This window comes from Apis dorsata, unplaced genomic scaffold (assembly GCF_000469605.1).
Source record: "Apis dorsata unplaced genomic scaffold, Apis dorsata 1.3 scaffold_489, whole genome shotgun sequence".
NCBI classification, from domain to species: Eukaryota; Metazoa; Arthropoda; class Insecta; order Hymenoptera; family Apidae; genus Apis; species Apis dorsata.
This window is the reverse complement of record NW_006263723.1, coordinates 280871-302313: the sequence shown is the minus strand read 5'-3', so window position 1 is coordinate 302313 and position 21443 is coordinate 280871. Positions and strand designations below refer to the sequence as shown.

The window sequence follows — 21443 nt, the reverse complement described above, 5'->3', positions numbered from 1 at the left end:
AAAAAAAAAAAAAAATACTATACAATATAATATGAGTAAAAAAAACATTTCAATATTTTATAATTTTAAGATGTCAAAATTATTCGTCAAAGAGTAATATTTATTACGTAACTTAATTTGCAACAGATCGCACATTCATATTCATAATTAACAATTTTTCTCATCCTATAACAAAACTAATCGACCAGATTAATATCAATTTTTCTTCGGATATAAAAATGGGGCGTTCATCGAAAGTTCGCGTTCGATTATAAGAGAATATAATTTCTGGAATTCCGAAGCAAACTTGGAAAAAGCAGCGGTCTAAGGGATGATCCCCGTATGGAAAGTCCCATCAATATTTTCCAATCAGCATTCGATTGCACGGTACCATCCCTATCCCCCCCTTCTCTTGGTTGTTCGTACTCGGGGGGTGTAAGGGGGTCGCAGGCGTAGGCGTATATGGTGGTGGTATGCGGCATAGCCGGCATAGCGCCGCGACGCCCCGACGCCATATTGCATTATTAAGCACCCCTGTCACTCTCTCCCCCCTGCATTCCAGCATTATGAACGTTTTTATCCCTAAAAGGTCGTCGTTTTGCCTATTTCAAGCGAAATCGTTGGTTCCATCACTGGCTACTAATCAATTCGTTTCGCATTTTCGTACGAACATTCCTATGATCCCCTTCATTTACGCGTATCTAGTTCATCCTATATAAAAATTATTCATATGTATGAACCGGTATGAATTTGTTGAATTATTATTATGAATTATTATGAATTATAAATATGAATTAAGTATGAAGTTTGTTAAGTAAATAGTAATACTTCGCCTTAATCGATTTTGATTAAACATTTAACTGGATTCCTTGAAAGTATCTCTAGTTCTGTATTCTCTACGTCAGAAATTGTTATTTGCTCTATATCGGTTATAAAACTAGTATTACCTATTATACTGTTCGTTCAAGTCGGTAGTCGCAGACAGATAGTCACGGATGTCGCATTTGAGTCGTTAAATTACGATTTCATGTTCGTGTCACGCAATGTAAAAGAAAGAAATGTAGAACGATTGTTCATCTATTGTTCGATTTACAATGTTGGTGGATCAGTTTCGAATGTTGTTTCTTGCCGGAATATATATATTGTTTCGGATTCGTTTTGTTTGATCAAGAAAAGAATTTAATTTCGATCCGAATTCATCATTGAGATTCTTAATGTGTCGTGAGAATATTGCAAAAAACTTGGCGAGGGAAAGGTCAAGGAGTTCGGACCACTTTTGGTGCACCATCGGAGCTCGATTTCTAGAGAGACGATATTCTGCGTCTGACATCTTTTTAACGATGCCTACGCGCTCTTTTTCCATCGTAATAAACCATCACGTGCTAGAAGCCTGGCTTCCAATTTATTCGAGTGGCCAACCCTTCTATGGCAAAGACGCTCGACGTTTTCACCGCGAATGAACGGAGCGAACCACGTTTCGAGAAATTTTCCTCCTTCTGACATACAGAATTCTGTTCCATCCGTTTTCCCCAACTATTTTATGAATATTTCCAATTCGATCGACCTGGAATCAAGTTTATCATCATTTCACCCTTTTCTTATTGTTTGACCTTTTACGAATTCGACCAACTTGCAAATGATGTATTCTTCAACAACGTGTCTATACCTTAGAACTCGTTTTACCAAGAAAGTCTATCTTTTTCACATAGATAATATACATATTACATAAACTATTCATTCGAAAATTATAGATACGATAATAAATTATGAAGCATCATTATTACAACATCAATTTCTGGAAAATTTATCATCATATCCGAGGATATCCGTTTTTAGACATTGATTTCTTTTTATCTTACTTCAATTACAAGTATTTTCTTCGAATCTAAAATACCTAATTTAACAGCAACAAATGTTACATAAACGGTCATTGAAATCACCATTGATAAAAAAATTTAAAAAAATATTCAAAAAGAAAATCATACAATTATCATCGTTGAAATCGACTGGAAAAACAAACAACAAAGATCTACAACTTGGACGAAGCAATTTCGTGACGTGTCTATTTCGATCGTTTTTTTGTTCCGGAAATTGTGTCTCGAATTTTATATAGATCCATCTATCTCTCCTGTTCGTTTTTTTTCGAGGATCCGCGAAGAAGATTTTACGGAAAGACGCGCGTTTGCGCAGGAGTCGAAGAATCCTCGCTCTCTGGATCCTCGATATATCCGAGGTGGTAAGCGAAACTCGGGATTGTTCGGTCGTGGCTCATTCAACGTGCACCGGTTGGACTCTTCGATTTCTTCCATAGTTGTAGCAACAGGTAGGGCGCGTGGGATACCACGAAATTTCGTCAAAGTCATCTCGTTTTTATTGTGAGAAAAAGTGAAATTTAGACGAACTTTTCCTACGGTAATTGAGCTAATTTTTAAGTTTGCAAATTTCTAACAAAGCTACAGTGCCTGTGCGGGGGAAAAACAAATCATGGATTTATTAACTTTCCGATTTTGTCGATGAATTAATTATTTTTGTTCGACGACGAGTATAGTATACGAACGGAAAAAAAATATTAATAGAATATAGAAATTATTGTGATTTGACGTTATTAAGATTAATTGAGAAAGGTATCGAGGGAGATAGAAAGTAGAAGAGACTTGTGATAATTGTGAAAAATAAATCATCGCGTTTAAGGTTTTTTCGAGAATAGAACGGATCGTCATGGATATTCAAGAGTTTCGTATACGTGGTAAGGAGATGGTGGAATACATCTGCGAGTTCATGAGCAATATTCACAATCGGAGAGTAACACCGGACGTTGGTCCCGGATATTTGAGACCCCTCCTACCACCGGAAGCACCGCAACAACCTGAGCCTTGGGAGAACATTATGAGGGATGTCGAATCGAAAATCATGCCTGGTGTAAGTGAAAAGGAAAAATTATCTTCCTACATCTTTCTTTTTTAATTCTATTAAATAATCAAGAAAAAGAAGAAAAGTGTAATAAATTGCATAAAAAAAAGAAAAAAAAATATTTACAGATTACCCATTGGCAACATCCAAGATTTCACGCGTATTTCCCAGCCGGAAATTCCTTTCCATCGATTCTTGGTGATATGTTATCGGATGCAATAGGTTGTATTGGATTTTCATGGGTAAACTTCTTTTTTTTTTTAAAAAAAATATTAATTTTCAAAAGATATTCAGAAGATATTTTCACCAAAATACACACATACACACACACACATACAAATTTGATTTTCTTGTGAAGATTAGAATAAAAACACGACGTTACAGATTTGACAGATTGATCAAATGTTTGTTCAATCATCTCATAATTTTTCGATATCTTATTTGTTCTAGGCTGCCAGTCCAGCCTGCACCGAGCTCGAGACGATAGTCTGCGATTGGTTCGGTAATTCAATATCAACTCATTAAATGTCGTTTCAATATATATTAAATATCAGAGGACGAGCTATCAACGAGTTTATCTAAATAAATTTCAGGGAAAGCTATTGGTCTACCGACGGATTTCCTTTATTTCAGTCCTGGTAGCAAAGGAGGTGGCGTGATACAAGTAATATTTCTATTTCTGATTAAAAATTTTATTCAATATAAATACCTTCTATAAATTTAATCACGATAAATCTAATCTTAGGGATCAGCCTCAGAGTGTATTTTAGTATGTATGCTAGCAGCGAGGGCGCAAGCAATTGCAAGGTTGAAAGAATCAACTGCACATGCACACTTGGACGAAACTGCCCTTCTTGGAAAATTGATGGCTTATTGCAGTCGTGAAAGTCACAGCTCCGTCGAAAAGGATGCAATGATTTGTTTCGTGAAACTGAGAATTTTAGAACCTGACGATAAAAGTGTTTTACGTGGTGAAACTTTGCGTCAGGTATAACTTTTTTTTTCTTTCTTCAATATTATTTCATTTCGTTAAAAATATTTTTTCTTGATTCGTTTTACGTACGATATCTTATTTTACTTCGATTAAAACAATTTTATATTCGATCATCGACCAATCTTTTCTATCAAGGCAATCGAAGCTGACACAGCCGAAGGATATATCCCCTTCTTCGTTTCCACCACTTTAGGCACGACTGCTTGTTGCTCCTTTGACAATCTCAAAGAAATCGGTCCAGTTTGTAAAAAATATCCAGGGGTAAGCTGACGGACAATTTTCGAACGATATCCTCGAATATCCTCGATTTCAAAATTCTTCTGTTATCGTTCTTTTTCAGGTATGGTTGCACGTCGATGCAGCTTACGCGGGCAATTCTTTCATCTGTCCGGAATTGAAGTACCTGATGGCTGGTATCGAATACGCGGATTCTTTCAACACCAATACGAATAAATTCCTATTGACGAACTTCGATTGTTCCTGTCTATGGGTCCGGGATAGATTCAAATTGACCAGCGCGCTGGTCGTCGATCCTCTTTATCTTCAACACACTCACGCGGATACAGCTATCGATTACAGGTATTATCGAGATTTCATCAATGTTTAATTCCAAATCAAAGGAAATGAATTCATATAGCTCGTTTCTACTAGACATTGGAGCATACCCCTTAGCCGACGATTTCGATCCTTGAAACTGTGGTTCGTGATGAGAAGTTACGGGATATCCGGTTTACAGGCCTACATTCGAAATCACGTGCAACTAGCTAAAAGATTCGAGGCTTTGGTTAGGAAGGATACGAGATTCGAACTTTGTAACGAAGTTGTGGTGAGTGTGTAATCAGATACAGATAAGGTGAGGGATTCGGAGACTCTCAAGTTGGTAAGTTTTTGAATTGTATTAAATCGTTTCAGCTAGGATTGGTCTGTTTCCGTGCAAAAGGTTCCGACAAACTGAATCAGAAACTGCTGAGCACCATCAATGATTCTGGAAAGTTGCACATGGTTCCAGCAAGAGTGAATCAACGGTTCACGATTCGTTTCGCGCTTGCCGCGCCGAATGCCACTGCTTCTGACGTTGGTGAGCCGATCATATCTTCATTTATAATGGTACCTTTTGCACGTTCTCATTCCTCAATATTTTATTTTTATATTATAGACATGGCGTGGAGCATTATAACGGATTATCTGGCCGAATTATTAGAATCCAAGGTAATCCGAAAATTTCTTAATTGGAATTTTATTTCAATTGATGTAGATGTTCTTAAATATTATTCATACATTTATCTTTCTTTCATTGAATCGTAGGATGTTATGGACGAATTGGCAGATATTCGCGAGAAGAAAAGGAAAGCCACTTTGGAGCAAAGAAGATCGTTCTTCGTTCGAATGGTGTCTGATCCTGCCATTCAACCGGGATTCACGAAGACACCGAACAGGACAGGGGCCAAATTGGATACCCAAGCGACGATCGGTGGTATTGGCTCGAATCCTCATTCCACGACGTAAGAAATGAATATATCCATATCGATGAATTACAGAAATCTTGCAAAATCACTGATTTAGCATGTTTGATGCCAGACGTTCGTGGATATCCTGGCCGCTCGCGTATTTGATGCAGGCGAAAGATGCTGCTGACACCAGTGAATTATCACTTAGGTATTTTTTTTTTAAATATTCTCGGTAAAAGAGATTATATATTTAAAAAAAAATTTCCTTAATTAGGAGATAGAGCGATATGTTTGGAAAATAATTTCAGATTTCGTCATCTGGACACTATGGTTCGCTTGAAAGCAAGCGGTACCGGAAGTCGTCGCGGTAGCAGCAACGGATGCAGCCCGGATCCATCGCCATCCGCCTCGCCGTCCCGCGGAAGATCACCAAACGGAAGGGCGTAAAATATCTCGCGTTTGTCCCAATTGTCTTTTTCTAAACTTTCCCCCAAAAGGTGTATCGATAGAAACGAGAATTAAAACGATGAACGGATACCGCCAACAAAATCGACACAAAAGGAATTTAAAAATGATGAAATGATAGACGATACATCTAAAAATTCTCTTAAAATTGCTCAGCGAACGGACGAAGACACACTCGAAATCGATCGACGATCCGATTAGATTGCAATCCCATTGCCACCTTTTTTTGTTTTGTTTCAGTCACTTTTTCAGAACTGTGCGCAAGTAGTTGCAAGATTTGCATTCTCGACTGAAGGAAGCGCTCGATAAATATAAGTACATCTTCTTTACTTGCTTATCGATCTGTTTATATAAGTCTGCTCTCTTTGGATCGCGACAGAGACGCGTTACCACCATGCGGAACACGCTACATGTGTAACATATTACTCTATTAAAATGTACTTACATATATGATGATATATAAAGCGTGCATACATCGACATAGTAAAAAAAAAAAAAAAAAAAAAAAAAAAAAAAAAAAAAGAAAAAAGAAAAAAAAAATTTCAGGAATAAAATAATCAACGTCCCAATTATTCACCATCATCTCGAAATGCAATCGTTTTCTGTCGTACGGAGATATAATCCGTAAATTGGGCCGAATAGGGGAAGGAGTTAGAATAAAAAATATGAGACGGAAACTCGTGCCTCGGGAATATCGAAAAAAAAGTCATAAAGAGCTGTTCGTTATTCGATCGAAAAGGTTGGGGTCACTGAGGGTGAGCCGATGCACCTGGACCGCCCAGTTTGCTTGAATATCGTTTTTTTCCTTTCTCTCCTTCTCTCTTCCTCCGGCTAAATATGACATTTATTCAATTTCGTTTCGATTCCGTTTTGGTAAAGCTCGTTTGCGCAAACGACGATGTCTCGTTCTGGAAGCAGAAGCGTTGAATACATTGATTCTAATCGAATATATGATCGGCCATTCCCTCTCAAAAAAAAAAAAAAAAAAGAAAAAATACAACGTCAAGTAGAAATGCGTGAGAAGAGAAGGGGAAATAATCGATAATGTCGATCATTGCCAGAATATTGGTAATTAAAATACACTTGATAAATTTCATCCCTTGCATACAATATTGGAAATTAATAGAGAGATTTTCAAGATGAATATTGATCGAATATTGGGAAATAAAGCGTGACTAATGAATATCACAAATCTTCAAAATTTCTTTTTTTGAAAAGAGGAAAAAACTTTGATTTTTAAGAGTTTCGAGAAGAAAAATTTCGAATAAATAATTTCATCCTTTATCGATCCGATTGTGCCAGAAATTATCCATAATTTTTTAATCGTTTCGTACACGACGTCCTATCCTATCGATAACTCATCTCGAGTTTATGTGAGTCAACGAGAAAATGCGCAATGCTCGGCGAAAAAAAGGAGATCGTTGGTTGGATTAATTAATTCGTAGTGGATGGCAATCGTTTCGACACCCTCGATCGAGAAATCCAATTCGAAAACGTCGGACGCGAGCAGACCATGCGTGAAGGTGGCGGCAAAAGAGAAAATGGTGTTCGCCATGTGTCTGCATGTGTGTGTGTGTTACAAAGATTGAGCGGTGACCTGTCACCGCTTCTACGGGATATTGTAAATGTAGGTGAAGAGTAAACGTCTATTTATAAACGGGGGAGGGGGCGAGTTTACTCCCCGTGCATCATCGACAACATGCTGGCTTATTCAAGCAGCGACCCCCTCGATATATCATCATTGATGTCGACCACCCTTCTTGCGAATTTTCGTTCAGATTTTCGGAATCGATCTCGCGATGATCCTTTGCCGAAACGAGAATTGATATTTTCATTTTCAAAGTAATTTTCTTGAAGCGATCGATATATGAAAGATTTTTTTTTTTTATTTAACGAGATATTAAAGTATGATATTATGACAATGTATAATAATAAAGAAAAAATTAGTAATAATATCTTTTCGGCTAAAAATTGATTTAAAAATTCAAATACGTTATTTTTGAAGCAAAATATTTGCAAAAAATTTAAAAGATTATAGTGATTATAGTGATTTAAATGACTACAGTAGTTTTCGTATTACTAATCGTATTACTATTACTATATAAACACTTAAATTTAAATAGAAACAATCGATAACAAAAATTAAAAAAAATTATATAAATGTTTTCGATTAACTGCTACTATTTATAAAGTTTTGATAAAAATAATAGATAAATATGATTTAATTATATGTAATTTTATTTTCTTCTATTATTAAATAACTTTCTATATAAATTTTCTCGAAAACGAAGATTCCAATGAAAAAAACGTTATATCAAAATTTTTTTCTCATATAAATATACGAAATTGTATTTTCTGATTAAATAATTTCTTTCGAAGAGTTTTTTAAATTGCTGATTGTTTTTTTTTTTTTTAAAGAATCATTTTTATATCAAAAAGATATAAATATAATATATGCGTGTGTATGTGATTAAGAAAAAGAATGAATTATACGTCATACAGGGGGTGGAAAAAAATGCTACTAAATTTAGTTAGTTCATCGGAAGTATGACGAATTTTAAGGGTTTATGAAAAGTTTCGAAGGGGGTGTGATTTTTTTTCGAGCAAGTGTTTGCGTAATAAACGGTACGATACGAAACTATAGTGTCGTAATCTATAACGAAACAGGTAAATTATTATTTTTTACGATCACCGAAGCTCCGCCTTAATTTTATCTGCGTGAGGCAGGGATGTACGAAGAGGAGACGCGCATAAAACTGACGGCGCTATGGCAGGTGCTACCAGTCTCAGTTTAAACGCGGGACAAATCTGTTACGCGTTTCCTTCGATGTGAAAGTGTTTTGAAAAAGTTTGAACAACAATTTCCAAATAGAAAATACATAGAAAAGTGTATTCGAGCATTCAACTAGATTAACTTTTCCCTTGATAATTGAAAAAAAATGAGAAAACAAATTAGAGTTGTGGAATAATTGTGAAGAAAAGAGAACTCTGTATTATTTAATAAAAAGAAAGAAGTAAAGAAAAATAAAGAGATAAAAAAGAAAAATAAAAATAGAAAAATAAAAAAAAAAAAACAAACGAAAAGGTATTTCGTCCCACGTATTTCTTTGCTTGCGAATGACGTTTATTTCATCTGTAATACCGATAAATGGCGCTGAAAAATGTCACGATCAAGCTTTAACCGAGAACGTGCTTAATCAAACATGAGTTTTATTGGCACGTACTAGTCCATCTCTCCTTCGAATTGCATTCCAGTCAGCAATTATCATGAACATCGATGAGTTTCAAGTACGCGGCAAGGAGATGATCGAGTACATTTGCGAATATCTCCGCACATTGGAAGGAAAGAGGGTGACGGCGAACGTGGACCCAGGCTACTTAAGGCCCTTACTTCCCAAAGAAGCACCAGCGAAAGGGGAATCATGGGATGCTATAATAAGGGACGTCGACAGGAAAATAATGCCCGGGGTGAGTGTCAACTATGTGGACTCGATTATCGATCCCTCCTTTGTTGATTCCGACCTCTTTCGATGTTAATAATATTCCCGAATACGAAAAAAATAGAAGAAAAGAAAACTCATGGTCGTGACAATGGTTACATCATATTTTTATCCATTATCAAAAAAATCATTTTACCTCTTCTATATTATTTCTTTTATGATAATGTTAAAATCTGTATAACGTCAACAATTTTTTTTAAAACGAATTCAATACCGAATAATCAAACTTGAGAATACTGAGAGAACGCCGATGCTTTACAGATCACGCACTGGCAGCATCCACGTTTTCACGCCTACTTTCCGGCGGGCAATTCGTTTCCCTCGATCCTCGGAGACATGCTGTCCGACGCAATCGGGTGTATAGGTTTCTCTTGGGCCGCGAGCCCGGCCTGCACGGAATTGGAAACTATTGTTTTGGATTGGTATGCAAAAGCGATAGACCTTCCACCGGAATTTCTAGCCGAGCACAAAAGTTCGAAAGGCGGTGGAGTGATACAAGGATCCGCTTCCGAGTGTATTCTGGTCACCATGCTTGCGGCACGAACCCAAGCTATTCGAACTTTGAAGGAGCAAGACCCGAACACCGAAGATTCCGCCTTTCTGCCACGATTGGTCGCTTATTGTTCAACGGAGGCGCATTCCTGCGTAGAAAAGGCGGCGATGATCAGTTTGGTGAAGCTACGAGTCTTGGAACCGGACGAGAAAGGTTCTCTGCGTGGTAAGCGACTGGAATCCGCAATTCGAGAAGACGTGGCAAGTGGTTTAGTGCCATTCTTCGTTTCGACCACTCTTGGCACTACCGGATCCTGTGCGTTCGATAATTTAGTCGAAATCGGACCTGTGTGCAAACTCTATCCTAATGTTTGGCTCCACGTGGATGGTGCTTACGCTGGTAATGCGTTCATTTGCCCGGAAATGAGGCCATTTATGTCCGGCATCGAGCATGCGGACTCGTTCAATACTAATCCTAACAAGTGGTTGCTAGTCAATTTTGATTGCTCTTGCCTTTGGGTGCGTGACCGAGTGAAACTCACGTCGGCACTTGTCGTCAATCCATTGTATCTTCAGCACGCTAGATCCGGTGAATCTATCGATTACCGCCATTGGGGAATACCTTTGAGTAGACGATTCAGAGCGCTCAAATTATGGTTCGTGATGAGATCGTATGGAATCACAGGATTACAAAAGTACATAAGAAATCATATTAGGCTGGCAAGACGATTCGAGACTCTAATGAAGAGGGATAAGCGATTTGAGATAACCAATGATGTGAGAGTAGGTTTGGTCTGCTTCAGATTGAAGGAAAGCGATGAAATAAATCAGGAATTATTGGCAAATATCAATGCATCCGGCAGACTTCACATGATTCCGGCTAGAGTGATGGGCAAGTATATTTTAAGATTCTGCGTAGTGAAAGAGAATGCCACTGACGATGATATCGATTATGCTGTGTATGTGATCGAGCAACATGCGACAGAAGTGATGCTCGCTCATTATGAAGGAACAGAAGATGAGTTCAAAGCGAAAGGACCAAAGAGTCCTGTTGCTTTGGATAAAAAGTTGGTACGAAAATTCAGTTTCACCAGGAGCGTGACGAGGGATGTTTACAAAAGATCCATCTCGAAGTCGAGTCTTCACGATGGTGCTACGCCCATTATGGTCGTCGATGATAATTCACAAGTCGATACCATTGAGGAAGACGTTTTTTGCAACAGCAGGTAGACCGCACCTCAGCTCACGGTGCCCAAGAGGAGGGACCAACTGCTATCGTTACCGTGAGCTGCTGACGATGATGATCGGTGTAATGTGTTTCAGGTCGTGACGATCCCGATGATGATATCCAGATGATTCATGATTTTTTGCGATATGCCTCTGAAAATCGGCCGTTCCTGTTTGGAAATCACAACCTGAATATTTCGTTGCTTTTTAGAAAATAAATCAAAAATAAATTTTTTTTCGAGCTACGTCGATAGGAAAATTTTTTTAATATTCAATAAAATAAATTTATATTAATAAAATAAATATTAATTGAGAATGGTTAATGAAGAATATTCGAAGATATTTCTGATATAGATTTATATTGGCTATCGTTTAAAACGATAATAGACTTTAAAAATTAATAAGAGTTGATAAATCGTTTGAGAATTTGTCTTTTTACATACGATTTTATGCAATATAAATGCAACTTGGAATTTATTTTCATATGTATTCTGTAACCAACCAATGCAAAAAATTATATGCTGACGAAAATAATTGTTCGTATATGTGTACGTAAAAATACCATATTAGTTTTGCAAATGAGAAATAGTATAAGTGCCGCATAAATAGAAGAGAATAATATAAGTAATTTATTGATTCTTGTGTAATAATTCATATTAGAGAGAGAGAAAGAGAAAGAGAAAAAGAGAGAGAGAGAGAGAGAGAGAAAATTAATATGTAATTAGGTAGAAATAAGATTCATTATTAAGTACATTGATTATCTCTTAGGCTATCAATAGTTATAATATCAAATTATTTCATGAACGAATTATGTACGAATATAAAAAATAGTTTTTGCTTAGATTACTATAAATTAGATACGAAATAAAGACCTAATATTTACGGTTGAAATTATATTAATTGGTATGATTATAATGTTAGATCATATACACACGCATATTACATGTTATTTTGAATGTTTTGTAATCCAAGTTGTAAGTCGTATTAATATTTCAGATGTGTTTAGATTTTTATCCATTGAAATATAATATAGATTATATAGTAGATTATTTATTTGGTATGTAAATTTAACATAATAAGATTGAAAATTCATAAAATAACAATTTTATTTTATTTCATATTTATTTTATCTGAATTTTTTGATCATATCTGTAGTTCATTAAAATTATTGATTTGATACTTTGATTAAGATACTTAGCTTTTAAGTAATAAGCAAGTTGATAGCCAATCTCTATTAATAGGATATTATAAAATACTTGAAGGCAATTAAAATAGCCCTGAAGTAAATAATTACAGTTATGATTATTAATTTAAACTATAATTATAATCTATTGAAAAAATTTATTAAAAAATATTGGAAAAAGAGAGGTATTTGATGAAAATAATAGTTTCATTTTTAAGAATTATGAAATGTTTATATAAGCATTTTATATCTAACTTACATAAAAAAATTACAATTATTTAAATTATTACATTTGTCCACATTGAGATATTGTCACAGGAATTTTTGGTTTATTGTTTGGCCCTGTGGGAACATTCTCTACCTTTCTCATAACTAGAAGTCCATCGATAACTCTTCCAAAAACAACATGCTTACCATCCAAGAAATTACACTTGGCACATGTGATGAAAAATTGACAACCATTAGTATCTTTACCACTATTGGCCATGGATAATAATCCAGGTGAGTCATGTTTTAATGTAAAATTTTCATCAGGAAAGGTTCCACCACCATAGATGCTTATAACTCCAGTACCGTCACCATTTACAAAATCACCACCCTGGATCATGAAGTCCTTAATGACTCTATGAAATATGGCACCTTTAAAACCCAAAGGTACACCGTCTTTTCTATATTCTCCAGTGCAAAATTGCCGAAAGTTTTCTGATGTTTTTGGACAAACATCTTCGAAGAGTTCAAAAATCATTCGTCCGATTTCTGTAGTACCCACGGATACATCGAAAAACACTACTGGATTATTTGGATTTCGAAGTTGAGCTTGAATTTGATTCCAAGTGGGCATATTTGTATATTTTGATTACAAAATTTAAAAAAATTTTTTTTTATTTTATTCTAATATTCTTTATATCTAAGTTTATAAAAATGATACAACAACAACATAACCTCTTTGATTCACAAATATTTACACTTTAATATTTAGAATTAAAAATTTTGTTTGAAATAAATTCTATTTTAATTTCATATAAAAATGTTTAAATTAATTTATTTTTATTAATATACTTTTATCACGTCTTTTATATTATATATAAAATACGAAACTTTGGTAATAAATATTTTCCAAACGTTTCTTTCAGTCGATTATAAACGCGGGAGAAAGATTCTGAAGTATAGGTTATATATCGAATAAGAAAATTTAAAAAAATATTATGAATTTTATTAATGTATTTTAAAGTTGACTTACTACTTATATATCTAATAAAAATCTTTATAGAAATAATACTATTAGTACTATTTATTTTTTAATAAATAAAATTTAACATATAATAAAGTTTTTTTCTTAGTTTTTTTAAACATTAATACTTACTTTTTTTGTCTTTAAAATTTAATGTAGAATTATTGATATCACATAACACACACATTACATAATGATACAAAATATAATTGTAAATTACGATTGTTTATTTCATAAAGTAACGCGCACTCGGTTTTCGTTCCGGCAACAACACGTGACAAACTTAATCTTTAACTATATTAACAAAGCATGCAGTAACATAAACATGAAAAATGAAGGAAAAATTTGATATTAAAGTATTTTAATATAAAATTATTAATTATATATTAATAATATATAATTATATAATATATATATAATATATTATATAATTAATTATATAATATATTAATTATATATAAAATTAATTGATAAAAAGTATTTTAATATAAAATTAAGAAAGAAGAAAAATTAAAAATAAAATGTACTTTATTTTCTTATTGCACTTCACATTCTACATTTTAAATATCATTTTATCCAATTATAATTTATGTATTGTAAAATGATACATGAATTCAACATTAAATAATTATTAAAAGCAGATTTATATAATTCTAAGATTATTTTTTATAAAGAATTTTATAATTTTATATTTTTAAGAAAAAATTCATCATAATGTGCTTCACTTATTACATAAATCTTTATCTATATTTTATTTTAAAAGATGTACATTATTTTACCACATATATAGTGTATGACCTAAATATGTAAAAGCATTTCAGTGAAACAAAAACAAATTAATTAAAAATATATAAATATCATTGAAGTTCCCTGTTTTTTTATACAGTGCATTTGTAAGACACATAGAAAATTGGTGCGTTACTACTACTATTGGAAACAATATTTAAATAGTTATATAACATTTCTTTTCTTTAAGAACATAAGAAATGTTTGAATTTGTTATTTTCTACATAGCCACATTAATAGCATAAGAATATCACAAACTTAGATAATAAAGTAACAATTATTATATGTGAATTTTTACATGTTCCATCAACACATTTTTATCATTAAAATCTTCTCCACATATGCCACAAACTAATTCCTCTCCATCATCACTATCTTGTTGATGATATTGTACAACTTGTATTACTGCTGTTTGGGATGTTCCTTCTTGTATTAATGATTCTTGCCCAACTTCATTATGATTTTTAATATCTTGATTTTGTCTAGTTGAATGATGAGTTACCATATTCATAGGTAAGTCATTATTACTTATTTGTGCAATTTGACTGGAAAAATTTTCATGACTCTCAGGATTTGCTAATGTTAGAACAGGCAATGATTCATTTTGTTTTGAGATTAAATGTAAAGTATTAGTTTGCTTTGAAGTTTGTATTAAATGCATTGCAGTTATTTCATCATGACTGCTTGCAGGATGAAGTGCACTTCTTTTTTGTTCTGTAGAAGCTATATGAGTTGTATTATTTTGCTTATCCATAGCAATTATATTTAAAGATTTTCTATGACTATGATCAGATTGTGAAATATGTATATTTTCATCTTGTTTTTCATCAACTAATAATTGCACATTTTCAGATTTAAGTTCAGATATTGCAATATAATTTTCATTGCGTTTTTCTGTAGTAACTACAAGAAAAGCATTATTTTGTTTTTTATTTAAAATTTGTTCATCTGATTTATCTATCTTTGTAATAGACAAAAGTGCTTCATTTTCTTCTGATTTAGAAATTATACAATTTCCAGATCCTTGTTTTTTTTGTAAACTTGTACCTGCAGATACTTTTGATTTTTTTTTAACTGGTTTGACTTTTGGAGCATTATTATTTGTTTTAGCTTTTGCTTCTGCTATCATTTGATCAGAATGTTTAACAATATGTGCACATAATTCATCTCGATCTTGATTTACCGCACCACATATAGGACATGAAAAAGGAGGTCCAGTTACTTCAGTTTCATTCTTTCCTGCTGCATGAACCCATCGAACATGTTCTCTCAAAACAACTTTTTGATTAAATGCTCTTGAACACAAAGGACAAACATGAGGTCTTTCTCCTGTGTGAATACGTTCGTGTTTTCTTAATGTTCCACCATCTCTAAAAGCTTTCCAACAAAACTTACAACCATATGGTCTTTCCCCAGTGTGAGTTCTATGATGTATTAAATATCCTTGTCTTGATGAAAATGTTTTAGAACATGTATCACAATGAAAATGTGCAGGACTCCCAGCATGTGTTCTACCATGTTCCCATAATCCTTGACGTGATACAAAACTCTTACCACATTCAGTACAAGTAAATGGAGAATCACCAGGATGTGCTGATAATCTGTGTTCATCTAATTCATTTTGTTTTTCAAATTGAGATCCACATACTTCACAAGAATGTGTTTTCTTTCTATGAATCCACTGATGTCTGAACATTTTTTGTTTAGTAGTAAATTTTTTGCCACATTCAGAACATGCATGTTTACCCCATTTAGTGTTATGTGTACCTTGTTCTATATTATTTTGCATCAGTTTTTTTGCACAAGTTGTTTGATGAGTTGCTAAATGATTACCATCTTGAAATTGTTTATCACAATATTCACATTCAATTGGCATATTCCAATTTTTAGATGCATGGATTTTTTCATGAGATACTAGTGCTGTTGCACGAGAGAAACTAATTCCACAATGTCTACAAATATGTTGTTTTGTACCATTTGTTTCAACTTCTATATAATTCTTTCTGTTTTCACTATTATATGATAAAGTTTCAACTTTTATCATTGTATCAGAATTATTAAATGAATTTATTGAAATATTATATTGCTGATTAACTTGATTATTTATATTATTTTGTTGTGTATATTCAAATTGTGTGACTTCTCCATTTGGCAGTACAGTAAATTCATGTAAAGTATCTATTTTTTCTTCAGGATTAGATATTGTATTAACAGTTTGATCATTTTGAAAATTATAAGATGGAACTGACCATTGAACTGTATCATAGTTTTGTATAGTTTGTACAGATGAAGATGGTACTTGATTATTTTGAGATTCTGTCACATTTTCAGGCCACTTCCTAAATGTTTCTTCTGATTGTGACATATTATTACCCTGTGATTGCATAATAGCACGGCCAGCAACATATGTATGAATTTTCATATGATTAGATAAACTAGAAGGCCTCTGAAAATCTGCTCCACATATAGTGCACTTGTGAGGTCTTTCTACTTGATGTACTTGTAACATATGACATCTTAAATTGTTTTTTGAACGGAACAAGTTTCCACAAGTTCTACAAGCATGTGGGCGATCTACTTGATGACAAACTATGTGATTGTTCAAATCTATTTTTCTTTCAAATCTTTCTCCACAAGTAATACATGATAATTTATTAGCAGAACAAGTAGTATGATGTTTTGTCATTTCATCTTGTGTAAAAAGGTTTCCACAATTTGCACAACATATTTTCTTGTCTTCAAAACAAGGATACATTCCTCCAAGTTGCCGAAGAGCTTCCACAGCCATTGATTCATCATCTCCAGATGTATATTGTTGTTGCTCTTCTTGTTTAATATATATAGGATATACTACACGATTTTCATCTTCCTCATCAGAATGTTCTGCTAAAATCTCAACTGCAACTTGTGCTTCTGTAATACCAGAATTAACATCTGTGACAGATACTTCAGTGAGTCCTTCTTGAAGAACACATTCGTCAACTGGTTCGCATATTTCTTCATGAGATATAATGTTATCTTGCATATCATCATGAACCCCTGAAAGGGGAAATGTAACATATTGCTCATTCTCATGAGCTTCCATTACGTATTATTTTTATAAATTATTAATAAGTGATATTAAATGAAATTTTTATGGACCTAGTTTCACCTCATGTTAAGTTAGGTCCTGTCACCATTAATAACCAAGCGCTACTTATAAACATATATAAATACATTATAAACAATTATTCACATTACATTGTTGATTATTTGCATACATTATTATTAAAAAAATATAATGTGTTTTTCTCTTTCGCACTATAATTGAGTACCACGTATTGTCGAATCTTATTTATTGATTACAAGTAAAATTATATTTATTATAATTTTATGGTATGTAAATTATTTTTGTAACATATCTAATAATATATTCTATCACTCTTGATTTATTTATTATGTAAATTTGTAAATTCACCATTCGAACGATGGTGTAACAAGGTTATTTGCACAGGAGTGCAGCAGCAAATCGTGCGCCACCTGAAGTTGACGGCGTTCTTTGCGCAATACTAAGTTAAAATTTTTATATTTGAGAAACCGAATGAACTGTATTTACAATTCAAGTATTTATTTTGAATATTATATTTACTATTTATGAGATGATTATACTGTTAATCGAACTTTATAAATGTAAACACAGTTTTGTTTGATAAATCTAATGTATACATAATATTTATTGTATTGTTTATATTTGGTTAATTTAGAATCTATGTTTCGGATATACAAGGTACTTTTTTTATATTTCATAAAAATATGTTATTAAAAAAATCTTTATAAGATATATATATATATATATCTTTACATTTTCGATTTAAAGTATTAATAATATAAAAGTATATTCGTAATAATATACTTCGTATATTCGTATAATCGTTATAAAATAAGGAGTAAACGATAATATATAATATATATCTAATGAGTAGTAATTTATAATTAATTATTTAATATAATAATAAGATAAATTAAAAAATTTTTAGAAATTCGAATCCCAATCGGAAAAATCGGTTAGTACTTCTTTGTGATCAGGAGGATAATTATCAAAATTTCTTCTGTCGAGATGATTTCTTATCTATGAATGAATTAGATAATGAGGTTAAGATAACGAGATATTTTAAAAACACATAAAATTCTGATAAATTCTTACTGTTGGTACAATAGGAGAAGACATTTTCTGATTTTGTAAGTCTTGCCAATTAAAGAAATTAAACCACCTGCAATTAAAAAATGAATAAGTAGAAATAAATATATACAAATTGATAAATACATACTTATGATTACGAATATCGGCAACACCATTTCGTAGACAACCAAGTCTGTTAAGTGGATTACTTTGCAATAAAGATTTAATAAAATCCTTTCCTGTACTTTTTATAAAGATAGATGGAAAATATTTATCATTAAAACCACAAAGAATATTGTTACATATTTCCAAATCATTTGTAGCTTGAAAAGGTGTTTTATTTACTAATACTTCGTATGTCACAATTCCAAGTGCCCAGTAATCTACAGCTCTTTATCATTAAAAAAATTATTTGAATTTATTTCAGATTTAATAAAAATTTAATTGACCATGAGAATACATTACCTATTATATACAATTATACAATACAATACAATACAATTACCTATTATAATGTTTACTTTGAATGATTTCTGGAGCCAAATATTCTAATGTACCTATAAAAGTCTTTGTTTTATAAGAACCTATTTTTTTAGTAGATCCAAAGTCAGTCTGTAAAGAATATTGAATTATTGGATGAATTTATTAATATTAAATTAAATTAAAATAGAAGAACATACAAGTTTAACATAGCCTAGGCTATTGATTACAATGTTTTCAGGTTTTAAATCTCTATAAATGATACCCAGTGAATGGAGATAATAAAGACCTTCTACGATGCAAGCGATAATAAATCGACTCGTCGAATTATTGTACGGACCATGTCTGTATAAAGCTGTCCTTAAATCTCCGCCTAAGCCCACCTCCATTAAAAAGTAAAGATATTTCTTATCTTTAAAAGTTTTGTATAATCTACAAAGAATTTAGTATTGTATTCTATTTAATATATAATGAATTTAATATATAATATATAATATATAATTTGAAGGTAAACTTTTTTAAATTCTGTATTAAATCAAAGAATCATTAGACTTTTTTTAGTCTTAAATTTTCTATTTTATATTATATTATATTTTGAAGAAAAATTTTTTAAGGGATTAAAATCATTAATTTACTTGCAGATAAATGGTGAATCACATATTTTTAGATTATTTTTTTCATTATAAATCATTGTCTGAAAGCCACCTTGTGTGATCATATGCTTTTTCACTTTTTTTCTAGCGAAGCTAAGTTTAAGCGTCGATGATTTCACAACGACCAATTCTACTCTACCATAGCCACCAACTCCAATTGTTCCTTCAGATTCCAAATCAGACAAAGTTAAGTTCGCAAATTGCTTATTCCAATTATCTGGCACAATCAATTTCTCATATGCATGCCATTTCTTATTTTTAATTGATTCCATTCCGCCGAGATAATCTAGAAATGCTCTAAAATCGAACATAAACTTTACATAAATAGAGAAACAGTCATCCGAAAAATTCTTAAATTAATCGCATAATTTACGCTTTCTCGATAGTATAACACTCTACTCCAGGAGGCATTGCAATAGCGTTCGCTTGTCGACAAGATTCACTATTGCCATATAACGCTTTTTCACCGAAATAGTCACCCTTTTCGAGAATCATTAGTTCTTCTTCCTTATCATTTGATTTATTTTTCGTAATTTTTACATGGCCACCTTGTATAATATAAAATTTGTTTCCTTGATCTCCCTCTCGAATTATGTATGAATTCGCAGGATAAAATTCCTTAAGCAACACAAAAACAGTGTTTTTTAATAATTTTAGTTATCATAATTTGAACTTTACACGCACCACCATTATCAAGTCACATATTTTTAGAAGAACTTCGTCTGACAAATCCTTGAATATTTCAATCTGACGAACAATGTTCAAATTATGCTCCATGGTTTCCTCATTATTTTTTAACATTATTGTTTGAAATATTTGCCTATTCATCATCCAGAGTTTTCCATCCGTACATGCTGAAGGAACAAACGAAAGCTTCTTATCAATTATAATAGATACTTCCGTGATTTTAATATAAGAAATTTCGAATTATTCCAATACCATCGATAGAACAGAATCTTTTTGTGTTGTATAATAAAGCCAATTCCCCGAAAGCGACACCAGAGCCAAAATTTCCGTAATATGTATTGTTCACGTAAATTTTAAATGTTCCCTCTTCCGAAATGTATAAGTGGGATCCTATTATATTGATTAATTCGTAATGATTAATATTTCGATATTTAATAAAAATAATTACTCACCGGTTTCACCTTCGTGAATAATTCGTGTATTAGCTTTCACCTTTCTTGGATACATTACTGAAATAAGTTTTTCTATCCGCGATTCATTGAAGTTTTTGAGAAATTCGTTGTTTAAAATCGCGTTTTTGATCAGGTTCTTCGTTCTAAAAGTTATATCAAATGTGAATATATTTGCAAAATCAGAAATGATTGTTGAACAATTTAAAATTCTTAAATTACTTTTCATCTTTCTCGAAAACTTTGATCGGTATATCGGAGGACACGTTCACCTCACCAATTACACTATTTTTTCTTTCATAGAACAATTGTCGATAATACATATTAGAATCACGATGTTCGATGAGACTACGTTTACTACACCCTAAGCATAGAAAATGCATTGCTAAATTTCTTTAAATTCACCAAATGTTTAACCAAATTTTTTAACGTAGTTTATTCAATGTAATGGATATAATTTAAATATCTTTTGGAATAGACTTTAATTTTTAAAGAAAATATTTATATTAAACTTTCGAGAATAAAGAAGATTTGTAGATCGAATAAATACATAAAATATTGACTGATTTAGAGAATAGCAAAAGTGACTAAATTGATTGATCTTATCTTTCACGAATGCAATTTTAATCTATCAGCAAATGTCCTTAACAGATATGTTTCATAAGTATAATGTTATCGAAGATTTATCAAATCAATACATTTTTTTCCAAGGATATTTATCTTCTAAAATCTCTCAATCATTTGATAATATTGTATACTATTCCATTTTTATTAATTCAAGATAATATTCATAGCTGTAC

General features: G+C 32.3%; 6 protein-coding genes across 11 annotated transcripts in view; 2 read left to right on the top strand and 4 right to left on the bottom strand.

Moving 5' to 3' along the window:
* LOC102679876 (ribonuclease P protein subunit p25-like protein) overlaps positions 1-13744 on the bottom strand; it is a 15561-nt gene extending 1817 nt beyond the window's left edge. Inside the window, exon 1 of the mRNA XM_006620214.2 lies at positions 13562-13744. The gene's annotated coding sequence lies outside the window, so the exon portion shown is untranslated. The remainder of the gene's footprint in view (positions 1-13561) is intronic.
* LOC102679261 (aromatic-L-amino-acid decarboxylase) lies at positions 1980-5903 on the top strand. 6 transcript variants are annotated; one of them, XM_006620209.2, is made up of 14 exons: positions 1980-2302; positions 2687-2898; positions 3018-3131; positions 3340-3391; positions 3483-3553; positions 3635-3877; positions 4019-4144; positions 4224-4462; positions 4535-4709; positions 4796-4961; positions 5040-5092; positions 5189-5385; positions 5447-5539; positions 5640-5903. In XM_006620209.2, the coding sequence occupies exons 2-14, from the start codon at positions 2698-2700 to the stop codon at positions 5776-5778; spliced, it is 1869 nt and encodes a 622-aa protein (XP_006620272.1). In that variant the 5' UTR covers positions 1980-2302; positions 2687-2697; the 3' UTR covers positions 5779-5903. The 6 variants fall into 6 exon arrangements, with proteins under 6 accessions (XP_006620272.1, XP_031368521.1, XP_031368522.1 ...); XM_031512661.1 differs by having other exon boundaries at positions 2682-2898; XM_031512662.1 differs by having other exon boundaries at positions 2671-2898.
* On the top strand, positions 8261-12118 carry LOC102679553 (tyrosine decarboxylase-like). The gene is made up of 3 exons (XM_006620211.2): positions 8261-9264; positions 9558-11014; positions 11112-12118. Exons 1-3 carry the CDS (start codon positions 9064-9066, stop codon positions 11116-11118), a joined length of 1665 nt encoding a protein of 554 aa, XP_006620274.1. The 5' UTR covers positions 8261-9063; the 3' UTR covers positions 11119-12118.
* On the bottom strand, positions 12406-13348 carry LOC102679752 (peptidyl-prolyl cis-trans isomerase H). Its single transcript, XM_006620213.2, has one exon. The coding sequence runs from the start codon at positions 13037-13039 to the stop codon at positions 12485-12487; it is 555 nt and encodes a 184-aa protein (XP_006620276.1). The 5' UTR covers positions 13040-13348; the 3' UTR covers positions 12406-12484.
* Positions 13745-14249: 505 nt separating the features above from the next.
* Positions 14250-17843, bottom strand: LOC116186175 (zinc finger protein 708-like). Its single transcript, XM_031512653.1, has one exon. It carries the CDS (start codon positions 17298-17300, stop codon positions 14496-14498), a length of 2805 nt encoding a protein of 934 aa, XP_031368513.1. The 5' UTR covers positions 17301-17843; the 3' UTR covers positions 14250-14495.
* A 270-nt stretch (positions 17844-18113) lies between these two features.
* On the bottom strand, positions 18114-21195 carry LOC102678308 (cGMP-dependent protein kinase, isozyme 1-like). Its single transcript, XM_006620201.2, has 11 exons — positions 20866-21195; positions 20647-20789; positions 20447-20584; positions 20192-20361; positions 19881-20125; positions 19490-19804; positions 19055-19286; positions 18880-18986; positions 18523-18765; positions 18399-18465; positions 18114-18323 (listed from the first exon to the last, which is right to left on the bottom strand). Exons 1-11 carry the CDS (start codon positions 21024-21026, stop codon positions 18228-18230), a joined length of 1917 nt encoding a protein of 638 aa, XP_006620264.1. The 5' UTR covers positions 21027-21195; the 3' UTR covers positions 18114-18227.
* Positions 21196-21443: the final 248 nt, after the last annotated feature.

What these genes read in the sequence shown, in the direction of transcription:
- LOC102679261 (XM_006620209.2), top strand. Translation starts at nt 2,698, where the DNA reads ATGGATATTCAAGAGTTTCGTATACGTGGTAAGGAGATGGTGGAATAC. An exon ending in GATACAGCTATCGATTACAG is followed by an intron (nt 4,463 to 4,534) that starts GTATTATCGAGA and finishes CGTTTCTACTAG; the next exon opens with ACATTGGAGCATACCCCTTA. An exon ending in ACCAGTGAATTATCACTTAG is followed by an intron (nt 5,540 to 5,639) that starts GTATTTTTTTTT and finishes AAATAATTTCAG; the next exon opens with ATTTCGTCATCTGGACACTA.
- LOC102679553 (XM_006620211.2), top strand. Translation starts at nt 9,064, where the DNA reads ATGAACATCGATGAGTTTCAAGTACGCGGCAAGGAGATGATCGAGTAC. An exon ending in ACAGGAAAATAATGCCCGGG is followed by an intron (nt 9,265 to 9,557) that starts GTGAGTGTCAAC and finishes GATGCTTTACAG; the next exon opens with ATCACGCACTGGCAGCATCC.
- LOC102679752 (XM_006620213.2), bottom strand. Translation starts at nt 13,039, where the DNA reads ATGCCCACTTGGAATCAAATTCAAGCTCAACTTCGAAATCCAAATAAT.
- LOC116186175 (XM_031512653.1), bottom strand. Translation starts at nt 17,300, where the DNA reads ATGGAAGCTCATGAGAATGAGCAATATGTTACATTTCCCCTTTCAGGG.
- LOC102678308 (XM_006620201.2), bottom strand. Translation starts at nt 21,026, where the DNA reads ATGCATTTTCTATGCTTAGGGTGTAGTAAACGTAGTCTCATCGAACAT. An exon ending in GTTTTCGAGAAAGATGAAAA is followed by an intron (nt 20,790 to 20,865) that starts GTAATTTAAGAA and finishes TATAACTTTTAG; the next exon opens with AACGAAGAACCTGATCAAAA. An exon ending in GCCTAGGCTATGTTAAACTT is followed by an intron (nt 18,987 to 19,054) that starts GTATGTTCTTCT and finishes TATTCTTTACAG; the next exon opens with ACTGACTTTGGATCTACTAA.